The 18060-nt window shown below is 28.6% G+C and overlaps 1 protein-coding gene across 2 annotated transcripts; it reads left to right on the top strand.

Moving 5' to 3' along the window:
* Positions 1 to 8921, top strand: LOC123294884 (alpha-tocopherol transfer protein-like). 2 transcript variants are annotated; one of them, XM_044876070.1, is made up of 4 exons: positions 1 to 107; positions 6348 to 6539; positions 6993 to 7622; positions 8683 to 8921. In XM_044876070.1, the coding sequence occupies exons 2-4, from the start codon at positions 6362 to 6364 to the stop codon at positions 8877 to 8879; spliced, it is 1005 nt and encodes a 334-aa protein (XP_044732005.1). In that variant the 5' UTR covers positions 1 to 107; positions 6348 to 6361; the 3' UTR covers positions 8880 to 8921. The 2 variants fall into 2 exon arrangements, with proteins under 2 accessions (XP_044732005.1, XP_044732006.1); XM_044876071.1 differs by lacking the exon at positions 1 to 107 and adding an exon at positions 2546 to 2593.
* The last annotated feature ends 9139 nt before the right edge of the window (positions 8922 to 18060 follow it).

Here is an 18060-nt window from a genome sequence, read left to right as displayed (position 1 = left end):
ACATATTCAATATTATCAACGTTTATCGATTAGTCAAACAGTTGTGTTTTGTTGATTTAGTTGTGTGTATTGAGAAAATATATCGGATCAATTTTCATAATTTTCTGGTAAGAGAGACAATTTTAAACAAATTAAAAAAAAAATTTAGCGCTAAATTTTTAACGAAAGAAATATATAATTATGAAAATTTGTCATAAAATAATTTTTTCAAACTTAAAATTTATTTCTGGTTTTTCGGAAAAATTTTTTTCCATATTTGAATAACAAAAATCTGTGGAAATATGGTTCCAATTAAAATTATTTTATATATCCTTCAAAATGGTATTCTAAATTTTTTCTAAAGTAACGGTTAGAAAAATTAATTTTAATGGTTTATACAATATACAAGATTTTCTGTAAATGATCGCATCCGAATTTTTTAAATAGAAAAGTTCCTTGAGAATTTTTCGAGTTGATATAGGTACCGTTAATCTCAAATTTTAATTTATTGTAGTATTTAATTTTGCAAGTATTTTCCATTACTATTAGCAAAATTGAAATTTTTATAATAAGTAAAGTTGTAGAGAAAAACTTTTACTACAATTTTCAATTTATTATCTGATTATTTTCATGTTTAATATTTACGGTACAAAGACTTAATTTAATAATGGAAAACATTTTTCGAAAAATACAAAATTTTTGGATGTAAATTGAAACAACAAATATTTCTCGAGCTTGCGCGTGTATTTTAGGTTTCACGTTTTCAATTAAAATGTGCCTTATTTACCTTTTTTATTTTAACCGACTTCATACAAAAACGGAGGAGGTTATCAATACGACTGTATTTTTTTTTTTTATGTTTATTACCTCAGAAGTTTCGACTGGGTGAACCGATTTTGATGATTCTTTATCTATTTGAAAGCTGGTGCTTCCCGTGTGATCCAATTTCATTTTAGTCTAGTTCTGACAACGATATCCATGAGAAAACCACAAAAGTCTTAAATTTGCATTAAGTATGCACAACAAGAGGGCGAAAAACTCAATGTCACGCCAACCGATTGATTCTTTTTTTAGTGACAAATTAGTTAGTGTACCAAATTCACAAAAAATAACAAAATAAAAAAAAGCTTTTAACAAAAAGAAAACCGACTTCAAAAGAAGGACTTTTTCAAAACAAATTAAAATGCACTAAAAAGTAAAAACATATCGATAAAATAATGTAGTTAAAATTATTGTTATTTTTGGAGTCGGTGTCAGTCAAGCTAATGTAGCAATCTGTTTCGTCAGAGTTGATTTCTTGGCTGACACCGACTCCCAAAAATAACAATAATTTTAACTACATTATTTTATCGTTATTTTTTTACTTTTTAGTGCATATTAATTTGTTTTTGAAGTACGTTTTCGACAGAGTGTATAATTCCAGATTCGCGAGGATATGTTTATTATTTTTGGGTTGTTGAATCGAAATTTCGAAGTTATTTATTCGAAATCTGACTAATTTTATGTCAAGTTAGAATTTTGGGTGCAACTGGGAAAATATTCATCTGAAGATTAAAAGTTTCGGGGAGACTTTTATTTTATTTTGGGTCATAAAAATTAGAATATTTTGTCTGATGTTTAATAACCCCAAAATTAAGATTTAGTGCCCCCCAAAAAAAAAAAAAAAAAAAAACATTAAAATACTAAGTAATGTCGCGTTTCTAGAATTACACAGTCCACTATCACTCGATACCCGAAGGTTTGTAAATACGGAAGAAAATTATTCATTTTTAAAATTTTCAAATGCATATTTAAATTAATTTCCATGCAAATTGTGGTTTTTTTATGAAAAAATTAAAATAAAATAAGTGAAAACAAACAATTAACTGAGTTAATTGTCGAAATACCATGTATAGACAGTGTTGATGATCCAATCGTTTATTTTTTTACGTCATGTAATTAAAGAACGATATCATCCACTCTTAGATAGCCACACCTAATTTGTAAACAGTTATGTTTACGAAAAAATGTTTCAAACAAAAGTTTTTTATTTTTTTATAAGGAACATTTTTTACATCTAAACTTTTGTTCTATCTTTTACGGTCTACAAGATGGGTCCTACGGACGCAAGACCCAATTGACCTATCTTGCTCATTTACGAACTCGAAACACTGTTTACGTCCTGAGCACGCTATAATAATTTCAACATGATATCTCTTTTCGTTTTTGAGTTATCGTGTTGACAGACAGACGGACAGATAACCGAAAACGAACTAATTAGATGATTTTATGAACACCTGTACCAAAATTTTGTTGGTAGCATCAATATTTTCAAGCGTTACAAACTTGGGACTAAACTTAATATACCTTGTATATATGTCATATACATGGTATAAAAACCATAGAAAATCAATAGTTTTTTTTGTAAAAATTTAAAATATGGAAATAAGTGTTTAATTTTTTAATTAATTTTGTTAATGAAATTCTCAGAACAGTTGCGTTTTAAACATAATATTTTCAATAAATTCTTATACTTATTAATATTTTATTTTTTTATTGAAAATTTTTTGAGGTGAAAAACAGTTAATAAAGTTTTAATTTTTATGGTTGATAATTATTTTGTGGAGCTTTTAAGGTTTGTTTGAGCTTTAAAAAATTTATTATATATTTTAATTTAGAAATATTTTAAGTGGGAATCCTTTGAAGTTTTGATTATCTTTAATTTCAAGTAGATTTTTTTTTCGAGTATTCAGAAGAATTTTATTTGTTAAAAAACAATAAATTGTTAATTCAATGAAACGATGTTAAAGTTGACTTGCAAAATTAATAAATAGGCAACTTGAATTACTTATACATAATATATGTATAAGAGTTTTCGATTATTTGCAAACACTTAACATTTATGTCATACAAGTTGCCCAATTACTAATTTTTTAAGTAAACTTTAAAATTGCTTGTTTCTTTGAATTAAAAATTTATTTTTATTAACGATACTTATATTACGTTTACTGTACTATTTACCCTGTTTTACGACTCTACGTTACTAGTTGTTGACCTAAATTTTAACCTGATTATAAAGCGCGTACATTCTTGAAACGAAAAAAGAAAGCATCTTCTACATTAAATACTTTATGAGAAGAATCATAAAATTATGTAATTGCCTAATCATTAAATGAAAAGGAAAAAACTAATTAAAAAAATCACACCTATAATTTTCTAATTAGGGTCAAAATGTATAAATGTAGGTAACATAAGTAATATTAGTTCGTAGAACCAGGAGCATTTTAATAACACACTTTATTACAAGTAATTTCTTTATATATTCTACCCGGAACGATATTTATTTATTAAGTATTTTTCTTTGTTTTATAGAAAGTCGTAACTCATAAAATGATTTTTTTTTTTTGCTATTCATGTTGTCAATTAAACACGTAATAATATATCACACGACTTTTATAATAATATTTATAAAATCAATCAAAATTATATAATATTTATTATTATTATTATTATTTATTTATTTAATAATAATTATGTAATAACAAATTATATGTTACTTTTGTAGTGTGTATACGATTGTTGTAGATATTATTAATTTTTGTTTTATTGTACTTAAAGTAGGATATGTGGTATGAATATTGTACTCAGAGAGTGCAAAATAAGACAACAAAAAAACCATTCTTATTCAAGCATCAAATGTATAAGAATATTATGCAAAACTTTCACCTTTCTGAATATAACAAAAAGACTATAACGTGTAAAAAGTAGGAATCCAGTATTACCATTTTCCGGAGCCGATGAATAGGGTTGTCATAATTATTCTAGGATATAGTATGTAAAACAATTCATGAACCCTAATCGCCTGCCGTGTAGTAGATAAGTTCCTGAATCGATGGAAAGCATTTTCTTTCATTAGACATACATATGGCAGACCTGCCATTTTCGAGATAGAGGAAAAGGGGCAAATAAAATGAATAAAAATTGAGAAAAATTTCTGCCGCTTACCAAATAAGCTCCCTATAATGATCGCAAAAACGTTACATATCTGGCAACTATATCCCCCTTCCCTTCTCGACTAATATCAATCAAACTATGTTACCCGTTTTGGGACGTTTAGTTGGAGAGGTAAGGTGAAATGTCTGCCAGCAGTATGTAACCTTTCGAACAAAAAAAAAGCTGTGATATAAGTTTGACCGTTATGTGTGTCTGCTTGTGGTATCATAGTGTCTAAACCTGTCTAAACGGATGAGCCGATTTTAATATTTTTTGTTTCGTTTAAAGGCAATTTAATGGGCAGTGTTCTTAGCTATGTTTCAAGTACAAGTTTAATAATCCTCAAATCGGTTCAGTTTGGAGAAGGCTCTAAGGAAAAAGGTAATTTAATGGAGAGTGTTCTTAGATACGTTTCAAGTGCGAGTTTAGAGCTACGTACCCGAAAACTTTATCGAAGGTTTTTGTATTTTTGTAAATTTCATTTGTAATGAGAATAAATTTCAAATTATAATCTCTAATTTAACTCAAAGCTCCAGTTTCTTCTTTTACAATTTTATCAACATTCTGATAATTGCCTATTACTTATAAACTGACATCGCCCAACCATTCTTTTTGAAACTCTCTGTATGCTAATCACTTTTAAGCACTACATAAAACATGTGCATTAATTGTTTAAACTGTAATTAAAGATTATTATATAATTTATTGCAAAATAAAACACCATATGCCATTTTATTAATAATACCTTTTAATTTAATGATCGTCTTGTAAGATAATATTAAGTTACCTTCAGAGAAAGGAACGATAAACTCTAATTTCAAAAAAGCAAGAGAAAATAACAATTTACAGATTTAATTGTTTAAATGTGTTAATAATTTTTGTGCAAAGACTGCATATTTGCAAGAACCAGTAAACTAATATAAACAAAACAATTCCATAATTTGACCGTGGTAATAAACCTTTCTAATAAGGGTCACGGTAACCATTAAAAAACAAATTTTTTTTCTTCAAATAAATTACATAAAAATATTTGATAATAATTATGGTCCGATGTACAAAATCAAGATACCTATTTCTATTACTTAAATTAGTCAATATGAATAATATTAAACTACTTACTCTCACTTTAAGTCAGACAAATATTGAACTTGACTTAAATTCCGACTTAAAAGTCCGGTTGTTTTGAATGTATTACAAACGCATGATGGCTGCGGTATTACATTATTTTAATATGAAATGCACCTCCTTTCACTTTTTTTTTAAAGTATAAACTGTAAAATTCAGTTTACAATGAATGTTATAACAATATTAATAACTGTTGTAAAAATACGGGCAGATCCGTATATTGAACCCAAAAGTTGTAGGCAAATTTAGGTAGATAGAAGTTCAATTCTTTGCGACTACTCTTCTAATTTTCTTACCAGCCATCATATTTGGTGTAAATGTGTATTGAAGTCTTACGTCATTATTCTTTGTAAAGAAGGTTTTAGTCTTTAATGCAGATGAACTCTCGATTCTTTTTTGGTTACATGAGTTGCTTCATACTTATGATGGCCTTGAAACGTATTACGTAGCTACGATTAATGCCGCTGGATAAACCATAAATTATAATGTTTTATAATGCATTTCCTGTTTATTTCTTTGAACTCTGGGAAATATAAGGCAGCATTCCATTATTTGGGATGATAACATAACGATTTTATGATTTTTTTAATGGCTTTTCAGACTATATATAGTCCTGTCATTTTAGAATTTTAAATGGAATTTGTTTGTACCTCGACCTATAGGGCCAATTTCGAGGTCGCTATTCATGATTCCGATTTTGTTGATATTTTCAAGATTTTAAAATTTGCAAAACTAACCTCAGAAATGGGTTAGAATAATTAGCTTATTTTGCCAATAGCAATGCCCAAACTTTCTAATGACATCAAGTTAGATGTAGATTTTGATCTTTGCACCATTCAGAACATAAAAAAAATTGGCTCAATAGGTTGAGGTACAAAAAATTTCCCCATTTTACCCATTTTCCGTCTAATATGATACGTCTAATAGTAGGGATTACAAAAGGTAAGTATAGAATTTTGAAAAGTATTACCTAAATAAAAACTGAAACACGCAACAGCTAGTATCGGAACGCCGAGGGAGGCCTTTTTTATATAGATAAAATACTGAAAATCGAAGCAATAAAATAATATATTTCGATTATCAGTCTCTAATGAGTGTTCTATTTTTTGTTCAGGAAAAAACTTGGATTTACTACTTACATTAAGGGGATTTTGAATTCTCACCGCTGACTTAATATATGCTCTTTCCTTAAAGCTTCAAAATTGCTTCTTTAAACATTGTTAAATGCATCCAGAAAAAGAGCAAAATTTAAAATCATTTTCTTTTTACAGAAACTGTTTGAAAAATGACCAGCACAAGAAAATGGGTCACCGATATCGATGATTATAAATGTGAACTTCCCGAAGAAACAATTGAATTAGCGAAAAATGAGTTACGTGAAGATCCTGATACTCGTGACCAAACGTTGAAATCATTACGTAATTGGATAATGCAAAATCCAAGGATATTAAACTGTCGAATGGGTAAACAGTTATTTCACTAGGTTGATTGATCAGGAGGAAATCTAAAATTAATTTTATTTCTTTTGTTTTGATAAGGTAATACGAGCGCCAAGACAATTTTAGACTTAAGGTTAAAATTATTTGTACTTTATTTTTAATTTTGATGATGAATTTTGTTATAATTTCATGAATGTAGACGAAAAATAAGAATAAAATTTTTCGATATCTGCCTTGGTTTTCGAAATATCAATTTTGAGAATTGATTTAGACATAGCCCAACTTCATATTTAAAAAAAATCAAGCCTTTTATCAAAAATTGTTCAGGCACTCGTACATTCTTAAATTTTTGAAGAAGGAATGGTCCTAACGTAATAAAAACCAAATTAATTCTAGTTTTCCCCGAATTATTTTCTAACTTTTTTTTTCAACTAAGCCTTTGTACGAATGAAAAAACTTATATCATTTTTTTAACAGATGCGAGATTTTTAATACGTTTTTTGCGCTCCAAGAAATTCAGTGTTGTTCAAGCTCAAGAAGCATTGGAACGGTATATTCTTCTACGAACAACATTTGGCATAGCATTCAATTGTTTGGACATACAAATTCCTACAATGGAAGAATTAGTTGATCTTGGATATTTATTTGCATGTCCACAACGAGACTCGAAAAATCGTCGTGTAATTGTTGCTCGTCCAGGTGTTTTCGATCCACTAAAATATTCTAATGCTGACATGTGTCGCATTCATGGTATTGTCTATGAAACGCTTATGGAAGATGAATTAAATCAAATCCATGGATTTGTCCATTTTGCCGATGGACAAGGTGTTGGATTCTCACATTTAACGTTATTTACACCCAAAGAGGCGATAAGAATTGTGAAAAATGGTGAACGTACTTTACCAATGCGACATAAAGAGGTGCACGCAATTAATGTACATCCATCCGTGAAATTTGCTCTAGATTTTGGAATGAGTTTAATTTCAGAGAAAATACGAAAACGTGTGAAAATTTATACATCATTAGATGATGCTTTGAAAAATGGTATGGATACTACAGTGTTGCCCAAAGAGTATGGAGGTACAATGCCTATGGAAGAAATGATAAGTATGATTTTTTTTATTTTTGGGACTCCGAAGTGCTTGGTTATGACAGTCTTATTGCTTTCAATTTGGGACTTTAATTTTTTTCATATTTTCAATTTTACTGATAACTTTACGAAAAATGAAGGAATTGAGTTCAAATTTTGGAAAAAGATGTAACTTATGATGAAACAAGTGAAAACAAACAATTGACTGAGTTGATTGTTGAAATACCATGTATAGTCAGTGTTGATTTGTTTATCACATTACACGTACAAACATGTGACACATACGTAACTGATAATCAAGTATAGTACATATTATAAAATTTCTGCCTAATTGGCGCCCTCACGGGTAAACAGTAATGTTTACGAAAAAATGTTTCAAACAAAAGATTGTTTAGTTTTTGATAAGGAACATTTTTTACATTTAAACTTTTTTTCTATCTCTAACGGTTTACAAGATGGGTCCTACGGACCCAAAACCCAATTGACCTATGATGCTCATTTACGAACTTGACCTCAATTTTTACGTCCTGAGTACGCTGTAAAAATTTCAGCTCGATATCTTTTTTCGTTTTTGAGTTATCGTGTTCACAGACGGACGGACGGACAACCGGAAATGGACTAATTAGGTGATTTTATGAACACCTATGACAAAATCCTCCCTATTATCCTCCAGGATAAACCCTCCCTATTTACACATTCGCCGTTGGATCACTTATTGTTCCGCGATATCAGAAAAGAATGCAAAATTTATGCCTCTATTTTTTTTATTGTACAAATGTTTCTTTTACGATTTTGCAGCGTTTAAAATCGAAAATGGAAAAGTCCAATTTTATTGTCGATTATTATCAATTTTACTTTCTGCTATCTCACTTACTTTGTAAATAATCTAAAACTCAAGTAAAAATAATAGAAATTTTCGCTTCATTATGGGCTTATGGTCCAAAATTTAACTTATATTGAGAATTTAGAAACTATTATAGAAACTGAAACACTACGGTTTATCCTGGGCAATCTAAGCCTGATTCTTACCTGACTCTCCTGTATCTAAAATATAATTTTTAATTTTGTATTTTATAGAAATCTTTAAAAAAGAATTACATGAGACACGAGATACAATTATGAGCCACGATCTCATGGAAGTGAATGTTGAAATGTACAGCGAAAAGGCACGAGAAGGTGCTGTATCAGCATTACGACGTGAAGTATCTTGTGGAGCTGTTGGTGATATGATGCAAGGTGTTACTGGAAATTTCCGTAAATTAGAGGTGGATTAATATTAAAAAAATATATTCAAAATTTATATTTTATTATTTTTATTATTACTACGTAGATATTAAAACTTTTTTTGTTTTATAAATTTAAAATTATTTTGTTATAAAAGAAAATATGTTAAAACACTTAATGGAAATTAAATAACTATTCGAAGCAATTGGGATCTGATTTTCCTTCAAAAACTTTCTTACAATTTTATTTTATATTCTTTTATTGTTACATTGATGTTATACTTATTGCCTATATCAAATAATGTTACATTAAAATGTTCTTACTTACATATCAAAATATATCCCGTGAAGAATGACATCGAGATGTGTCTAACTTTATAAGGATGGGTCATGGGCCAGATGTATCTGGTGCGGGGGCTATGGACTTAGAATAAGGGAATCGATTACTCATGGTCAATATGCGATGGATTTCATTCTGAAATCTTCGTCTTGCGAAGAGGTGTCCAGATCTGTAAATCGAAAAGTTACAGTGGGGCACCTATTAGCATATTCTCAGAAAGTCAAACCGTAACACGGGCCTTTGAGGCGTGAAGATTCCAATCAAGGAAAGTTTGTGCATGCTTCGAGGAGCTGAAACGCCTGGCACTGAATAAAACAGTCAGACTGATCGGGTAAATTGACCACTCTTCTCAAACGCCCCTTTCACCTGAGCCTGTCTTTCCCATAGCAAGATGTTCCGTAGTTTACCGAATTAAGGAATGGCTACGACAAGCCCATTTTGATTACTGAGACTTTGTGGAAGGGATGCAACAGGCTAAACTGTGTATAACCACAGCTAGGCCATTCGACTGTGCTCATCTGCAACTTACTAGAGCACCTTTGAGAAGGGTGGTGGGACTCTTGACAGGACACTGTCGATTGAAGTATCACATGTTATTTGCCCCTGCAGAAATCTGCAGGGCATCTGATTCAAAATGTTCGAGCCTGAAACTTTGGATCCATCAATTTTGGGGGAGATATCGGCGGAGAAGTTGTGATCTAAAATGAGCGTCTCTTACCCGTAGACGTCTCATCTTCGGATGACATGCTGTTCTCAACGAGGAGACACCTTGGCCTAGGTACTAAAATTAAGGATTCACTTGCGGTACTCCTCTTTATTATTATTACATATCAAAAATTTCGAAATGGTGTTCCGAACTATAATTTCTTTCTTTGTACGTTAAAAAAATAACAAAAAAGATAAATGAAAGATCCGTTGGAGCTTATGAATAATTAGGATGAGCTTGATTTTTGTTTTAGGATCTTAGGGCTTCCAAAAAAAAAGACAGCAATTGAAAAAATTCCATTGGCTGTGATTCAAAGACAAAGTTTGTGGATATTTTATGAATAAAAACACAGATTATTTTTACAAAAACTCAATAAATTCTTATTGTCAATAAAAAATACAAATAAATAATAACAATTGAGAAAGACAGTATAATATTAAACGAAATAATTTTATCTAAAACCATCAGTTTTTACCCCCAAAACACCCACCTTACTATCAATCCGTTTACAACCGGTTTCTTCTCCATTAATATATAACAAAACATCATCAATTTTCTGTTCAGTCACTTGTAAATTGCGATTTTCCAACGATGCAATCACACATCGTCGTAAAACTTCTTTCGTTAAATTATTAAAATATATCACTGTTGAATTATTCACAATATTTGGCAAAATTAAATCTCTTGTAACGATTATTATCACAATTGTAGGATAAATTTGGAAATCATCACGCCTTAAGAACTTTTCAATTTTCTTTAAATCGTTAATTTTTAAATTATCAAAAATTATTAGATTAAAACTTGCTTTGGATAATTGGTTTAGTAAATCGATTTCATTGAAATGGATAATACCTACAATTTTGAAAATATTTTCTGGAAATATAAAATGTTTGGATAAAAATGTTGCTGTAAAGGTTTTTCCAACACCAGGATTTCCAACAAAATAAATTATACTTGAATTCGTTCTAAATTCTGCTTTAGTAATTGGCAGTAAATTTTCTATCACAGTTTCTTGTCCAAATAAATTCGTACGAATATCAGTCTCAAATGTTTGATTAAATAAATTCTTCACGATTAATTTCGTTTCGGTGGTTTCAATTTGTCGCCCAAGTAAGTAAGCGAAACTTATAGGAACTAAAAAACATATAAATACTATTAATTTCGAAAAACTTCGCCTTTCCAATGGTTTCTTGTCTAGTTTTGATTCATTTTGAATTGCTTTAAAGCTTTCGTCAATATCCATAGGTTCAATCGACTTTTCTACATTCATTTTTGTCGGTGGTAATCGTAATTGTTTTAAATTCGTTGGTTCTACTCGAAAATTTTCATTTAAACTTGTGTCCACGTCCATTTTCATATCATCAAAACTTGTACTGCATTGCATGTGGGTGAAAAATTGTGAAAAATGATTTTCTCCATTTGCATATTGCATATTGATAACACTTTGAAAACTAAATTCAATATTACAGAAATTTCCCACCAAATTTTCCAATAATGTTTTATCACAGTGAAAAAAATTGTCAGTGAAATTATCAACTTCACTCATGTTTTTTCATAAAACGGGGGAAAAAGTAGAATAAAATTTTTGATTAAAACATATTTTGTAAAATGTTTTCAAACTGTATCCTAACTGTCTTTTTTAAGGTTATGTTTTTGTCTTGTTTACAGTTAAATGTCATTGGCATTGCATAATTATGGCATAATTACACTACAGAGTTCATGGCACTTGTAATCCAAATAGGGTATTATCGTTAGTCAAAAATAAGTCATGAAAGTTGATTAAATGTTCTGATTTCGAGTTATAAAAGCACATTTTTCTTTTAAAATATTAAAATTAAAAATCGTAATTTTTAAACTGTATATCACGTGACCTAAAACGCGGGCAAGCTCTGCTGTGATGTCATTGCGGTATGAGTCATAGACCATCAGTTAGTTCAATGTAGACAGCTGGGTATAATGTATACATAGATAATAAGTATTTATATTTATTATAATCAGATGTCTATGAATAATATCTGTCAAACTTATTTGTGTTATTTCGTATAGTGATACCCATGTTACGTCATCAAATTGGATGCCCGCGTTTTTGACAGTTTAAAAAAGGTTTAAAATTTAATTTAACAAGAAAGCGTGTGTATTTTTCCGATATAAATTTTTGGTGGATTTTTATTAGCAAAATCAACATTTTGAAGTACTTTTTCAAAAATAGTGGAATACCCTATTCTTATTCCAAATACTTCTCAATTGGATTTCAAGTGATTACATTGAATTATTCAAATCCAACCCAAAAGAGTTGAGGCAGAACTGTTTAAGTTTATCTATACCAAAGCAATTGCCTTTAAAAATATAAAAAAAAATATTAAACAACTTTTTGATTTTCTATTGAGATTGGAGTAATAACAAAATATCATTATTGAAATTCAAAAATGACAAAAATTCGGTTCATTTATCAGTCGGATGAGTTTTTTTGTTTGTATAACATATCAAAGCTATCGATATCTCATGATTTTCAGAAACCTGAACAATTGTCAAGTAAAAACGATTTTTAGTATTTTTTGGGTCAAGTATCTCTGAGTTTTACGTTTTCTCTACGGGCTCGACAAAATTGTAATGATAAACCAAAAGCAAATCAAAATTGTTAAGAAAAGTTCCCACAAAATAATCAAAGACAGACAAAATAATGAAATGTTTAAGTTATATAGGCAAATGGTTTTACAGCTATGTAGTAAATTTCACATAAAATAAATAATATATCGATTTAAGATTATTTAATTTTTTTATTATAAAAATTCCATACATAATTATTATTAAATTATGAATCGTGATATATAAATTCGCATATTATGTGTTAAATTAATAATAATTTTTTTTGAAAATTATAAAAATAATTGAATCATATTAAACGAATTGAAACATCTGAAATGAATCACGATATTTTTAGTTTATAAAATAGCTAAGTATAATTTTTTTTTTTGTACAAAATGATTACACATAATTATTATGTCATTAATTTAATCATCAAATATCTTTTAATCAGATAGATATTGATTTTCAATAAATTTTTATATTTTTCTAATAAATATTATATTGAAAAAATATTAACTCATCTCAAAACAAATATACCTTATACAACCATATTGAATTTTTTCATAATTATATGAACTTCACCTTTCAAGGTCATTTTTATCAAGATACGCAAGTAAACAGTTAGCTTAGATTGTTTAGAGTAGATGGGTTCACTTTGGTAATAAATCCTCTCTTCCAGTAATATTAAAATATTAAAAGTATTTTCAATAGTTTTAACTCAATTTACTCAGTTCAAATTAGTAAGATGGGCAACTATTTTTTTGATAGTTTGAACTTAAAACCTACAGTTCTTGGTGGATGTCCTGGATGGTTTTTAAAAATGCAATTTTATGCAATTTTCTTGTTATGTTGAGTTAAAAAATGGATTTCTTTCCTTCAAACTTTTCTTTCGATATGCTCTAAATTTCCATTTAATGTTTCCATTTAATGATTCCTCATTATTTGCTACAGCTTTGTTTGTGATAAATATCTCCATTTGACTAATCACTAATACTAACGGAGAAAATAACTTAGTTTTATGTTTTAAAGTATTCAAATCACAAATATATCTATCTATATCTCTTAGAAAAACAAATTTTCTATGAAACTTATAATAATTTCCATTTTGGAAATAGTTTAAAATTTTGCTGTATTGATATAAATCATTTATAATTTTATAAATTTTTAATGAAAGATGATCTACGGCTAATTCGAATACTTAGATTTCGGGTGGCTGATTTTATCGTATGCTAAATTATATGATAAAGTATTAATCGATATTATTAGTAAACAGTATCGAACTAGCTCCCGAATAAAGTTTCATAAAAAAAAGGGACATCGTGATCCTTATGTGCCCAGAGCCTTCAAAGTTTAAGGACGGTTCAATATGCGGAACAACCTTAGATCGTATATTTTAAAGTAGTGTATTTTCAAAGGGAACAACATAGGTAAACCTATTTATTTATGTATCTTAATATTTATAGTAATTATTGGTTTTTTTGCTGTATTTCATGGTTGTTTTAAATTAAAGCAAATATTTATCTATAAATAATTTTTTTTGTTTATTTTTGTCTCTTATTATATTATTTGAGATAATTATCGGACGGTATGTTCGTTTGTTTAGTAGATGCTACAATTGGGTAATAAGTGTTTTTGTTTTACAGCAAAAAATTTGTTATAGATTCACTTAAAACTTTTGGAGGCCACACCTTTATATATCATTTTTAAATATCTATTCGTGCATTTAGATTAAAAGTTTTTTTTAAATAAATTTTGGTACCTAACTTTTAAAAATACCGAAAAATACTTCAACTAGCTGTTTAAGATAATTATTTCTCCAGCATGTTTATTTCTGTCCATACCTTATCTTCCTTATTCCTTTATCAAAGTCCATGATTCACCCTTCTTTTTCAAGCTTTTCATGTTGGCTTCTGATGAAAAGTATACTCACGGACTAAAATTGTACCACTTAGGAAAAGACAGGCTAGACAAACAATAAATAAATTTTAATAAACAAACTCATTTTAAATTTTAAGGTATTTCCAGCATGGTATTTGCAGTTTCTATGTTAAAGCAATGGTACAATTTTTTTTTCGACAGAATTTAACGAAAAATTAAATTTAAGAATTTAATAATGCTTACTATTAATTCCCAAAGTTTCAGAAATTTTGACCGTTTAAAATGGGAAATAATTATGCCAACGTCCCAATTTCGATCAATTTACGTCAAAATTAATATCTCGAAAGTGAAAATTAATTTCTAAATTTTTTTTTTAGAATTTTATTGTATAAACATTTTTTTCTACTTTTTCTTCAATATATAATAATATCATCAAAAATAGTTGGAGAGACCGGACATTTTACATGCTTTAAATGGGACATGACCCTCAAAATCGCGAACTTTGTCTTTAAATATCTCGCGACCTAAACGGCCAAAAATTATGAAATTTTAGGAATTCATAAATAAAGCTATTATAAACCCGAGAAAAAAAAATTCGGCCAAATCTGTCAAAAAGTGATTTCATGCTGGTACTACCTTAACGAAATTTAAAATGAGTTAAAAAATAAGTGTATCAGGCAAACATGATTCGAATGTAACAGTTTTTATAGATATTTTTCTAATACTGAAGACATTATTAAGAAGTGAATCAGCAACTGTAAAGATATTTCAAATGAAACTATTTTTAAAACACGTACTAATATTAATTTCATAACTTTTGTATTTGTAAACCACTTTTCTACGAAATTTGTTGTTGTCTTTTAGTCATGAGTATAGGGTAGCCATGGGTTACGATAGTCAAGGTGGCGGAATTCTGTACAGGTCGAGCTAGTTATTGTAATACAGTAGAACCTCGATAAGTTAAAGTCCAAGGGAAACACAAAATATTTTAAGTTATAGAGGTTTTAAGTTATCAAGTGTCTATGTTAGGTAAAGGTTAATATAGAGGTATGTACATGTTTCTATGTACCCTAGTTAATATAGAGGTATGTACATGTTTCTATGTAGTTACTGAGGGCCTATACAGAGATTATTTATTTAAGTTATAGAGGTTGCGTATTTTAAGTTATCGAGGTTCTACTGTATTTTGTTAATGATCACTGAAATGTAGACGACATAACAGCGCCAAATTGTTCAAAAATAGTAAATATTTTTTAGCATTTTTCTCATGATTCATGCAGTTTCTTTTTTGCTTCCCAAAAAATAAGTGTATGTAAATATTTGAGACTGGATTTTAAGAGTGGATTCTGTTAAAATTTGGAAAAATTATGCGAAACAAAGAGAAAAATTTTTCGATGAATACCATAGTTTTTGAAATATTGAAGCCAAAGATTTATAGAAAATCACTTGTATAAGAATCACTTTTAAATAATGAATATTAGTTTTCCAAATTAATCTTAAGAAAATTAGCCTTGTTACATAATAAAGTATACTTTTAAAAACACTTTAATATAGAATTTATATGTTAAAAACGAAAACTTTAACAGCTCAAATTTATAAATTTAGCTCGCCGTAAGGGCTATGCCTATACCAAAACAATAGCCTTAAGTACCGTACATTGTAGGGAAATTATAATAAACTGAATTTGTACTTCTTGAAACAAAATATTTCCCAGAGGATGCAATTTCCGTAATCGTTGGACATTTATTAATTGTCATGTAATTAAATTGCAGGTTCCGTCTTATTAAAAATTCATAGATATTTGATTTTTATTACAATCAATATGATAATTCGTACAAGTATGAAGTATATTGTGTTTTACAAACGCAAATAGCTAATTATAAAATTTTAAAACATGTAATATGAAGACCATTTTACATTATCGTCAAATAATTAAGTAACAGTGATTTTTCAATATCAAACAACAAATATTTAACCATCGCGATCGATCAATTACGGTGTCATTATACAACGAAAATTTCAAGTGTATTAAATTGTCTAGGTCTTAAAGAAAATTACCAATGCTAAAAATCTCATACATTGAATAATTTTTTGTTTAAAGTGCCCGAGTTTCTTAAACAGCAAAGCTTGTTTGATGAATAATCATTATGCGATAGTTTTTTCCGCAAGTCACACAATCACCCACCAATTTTCAGTAGATGATAATAGATGGACATGTTTTTTGAGTGAATAGTTTCATTACTCAACATTAGAGCGATAAGTTATTATATATATGTAGTCTCAATCAAATGTTTTTGAATGGCTCTCTCTTTCTTAATTTCTCAAGTAACACCAGGCAAAAAGTAGAAAAATCAAAAGGAATTCGCTTCAATTTTTTCCTGATTGTATTTTTATTTATTAAGCGTAGTATTCTTTCTCTAAACCTATCCTAAGTTGCACGTTTTTTTTTCGTTTTAAGTTAAGACCTCGCATAAATTATATGTAATCTGCATTTCGGTCAAACTTTTTCAAATTTTGGCAAATGATAGTTTAAGTCATTATGAATAAAAGTTTTCATGGTCACAAGTCATGAAAATGACAGAATTTCATGTTGTAGCTAAATTAAAGTTGGAAAATGTACTTAGTTGTATAATATATGCCTATGTGTGTATAGGCAAATACATTTACAGATATGTATAATAACATGCATACGTGTGTTTTTTAATGTAAGAGTGTTGTTTTTTAATTCTTGTTTTTTTGAAGAATATGTTACGAAATTCAAAGAAGAAGCAGTGTTAAATGTTCAGTGGATCAATAATATGGGCTAAAAAGTAAAAAAATAACGATAATAGAATGTATGTGTGTTTTTCTTTTGAAGTCGACAAGTTTCATTCTAATTCTAACATCTTAAGTTAGGTACATACGCGTAAGGATGCTGAAACACTAGGAAACATTAAATTATTGAGTCAAATAAAATTTAATACCTACATCGAGTGGAATTGTGTTTTTATTCATAAATAATAAAGACGGCAATTCAAACTCATTTAATAGATATTTCACATATCCGATCTATTTTTATGTGTCGGTGCAAAAAATTTTAGTTCCTATATTTTTATGAGTAGGTACTACTAGTGAATGTTTGTTAGATAATTTTTAAAACTAGCAGATTTTATGTAAGGCGATCGGATTGCATTCCCTAGATTCCGGAGGGGATAACAACGAGAAAATAACGCACCTAAAATTATAACTATCATATGATTTACCACTTCAATCTCCAATAATGTGAAACAACCATTACTGTCAACCATTAGTGTCATAATGTTAGAAATGATTAATTTATTGTAAAAATGGCATGCATAGGTACTCCTCATAAGGGAACTCACTTGAACATAGAACATAACTTAATTACTACATCAGTAACAAAACAATAAATGAAAACCTCCTTCAAAGAGGATGATCGAATATCTGCCATGACAATTTCAAGGACGATATACAATATTGTGTAGCTGATTGTATTTATTTTTTATTATTTATTTATTTATTTATTTACGTATTTTTTAATTCATTATATTTTACATAATTTACTAATTAACTGTTCATTCAAATTAATGAGGTGACGATGGATAACTGTTTGTGCATTTGAGAGATGATCTAATTCTATAGAAAAGTTTACTCATGCTACAAAAACGTATGAAAAAATGATTCTTTTAAACTTCAATTTTTAGTGAAAATATGAACCCAGT

This window comes from Chrysoperla carnea, chromosome 3, assembly GCF_905475395.1.
Source record: "Chrysoperla carnea chromosome 3, inChrCarn1.1, whole genome shotgun sequence".
NCBI classification, from domain to species: domain Eukaryota; kingdom Metazoa; phylum Arthropoda; class Insecta; order Neuroptera; family Chrysopidae; genus Chrysoperla; species Chrysoperla carnea.
This window is presented reverse-complemented; position numbering and strand designations above follow the sequence as displayed.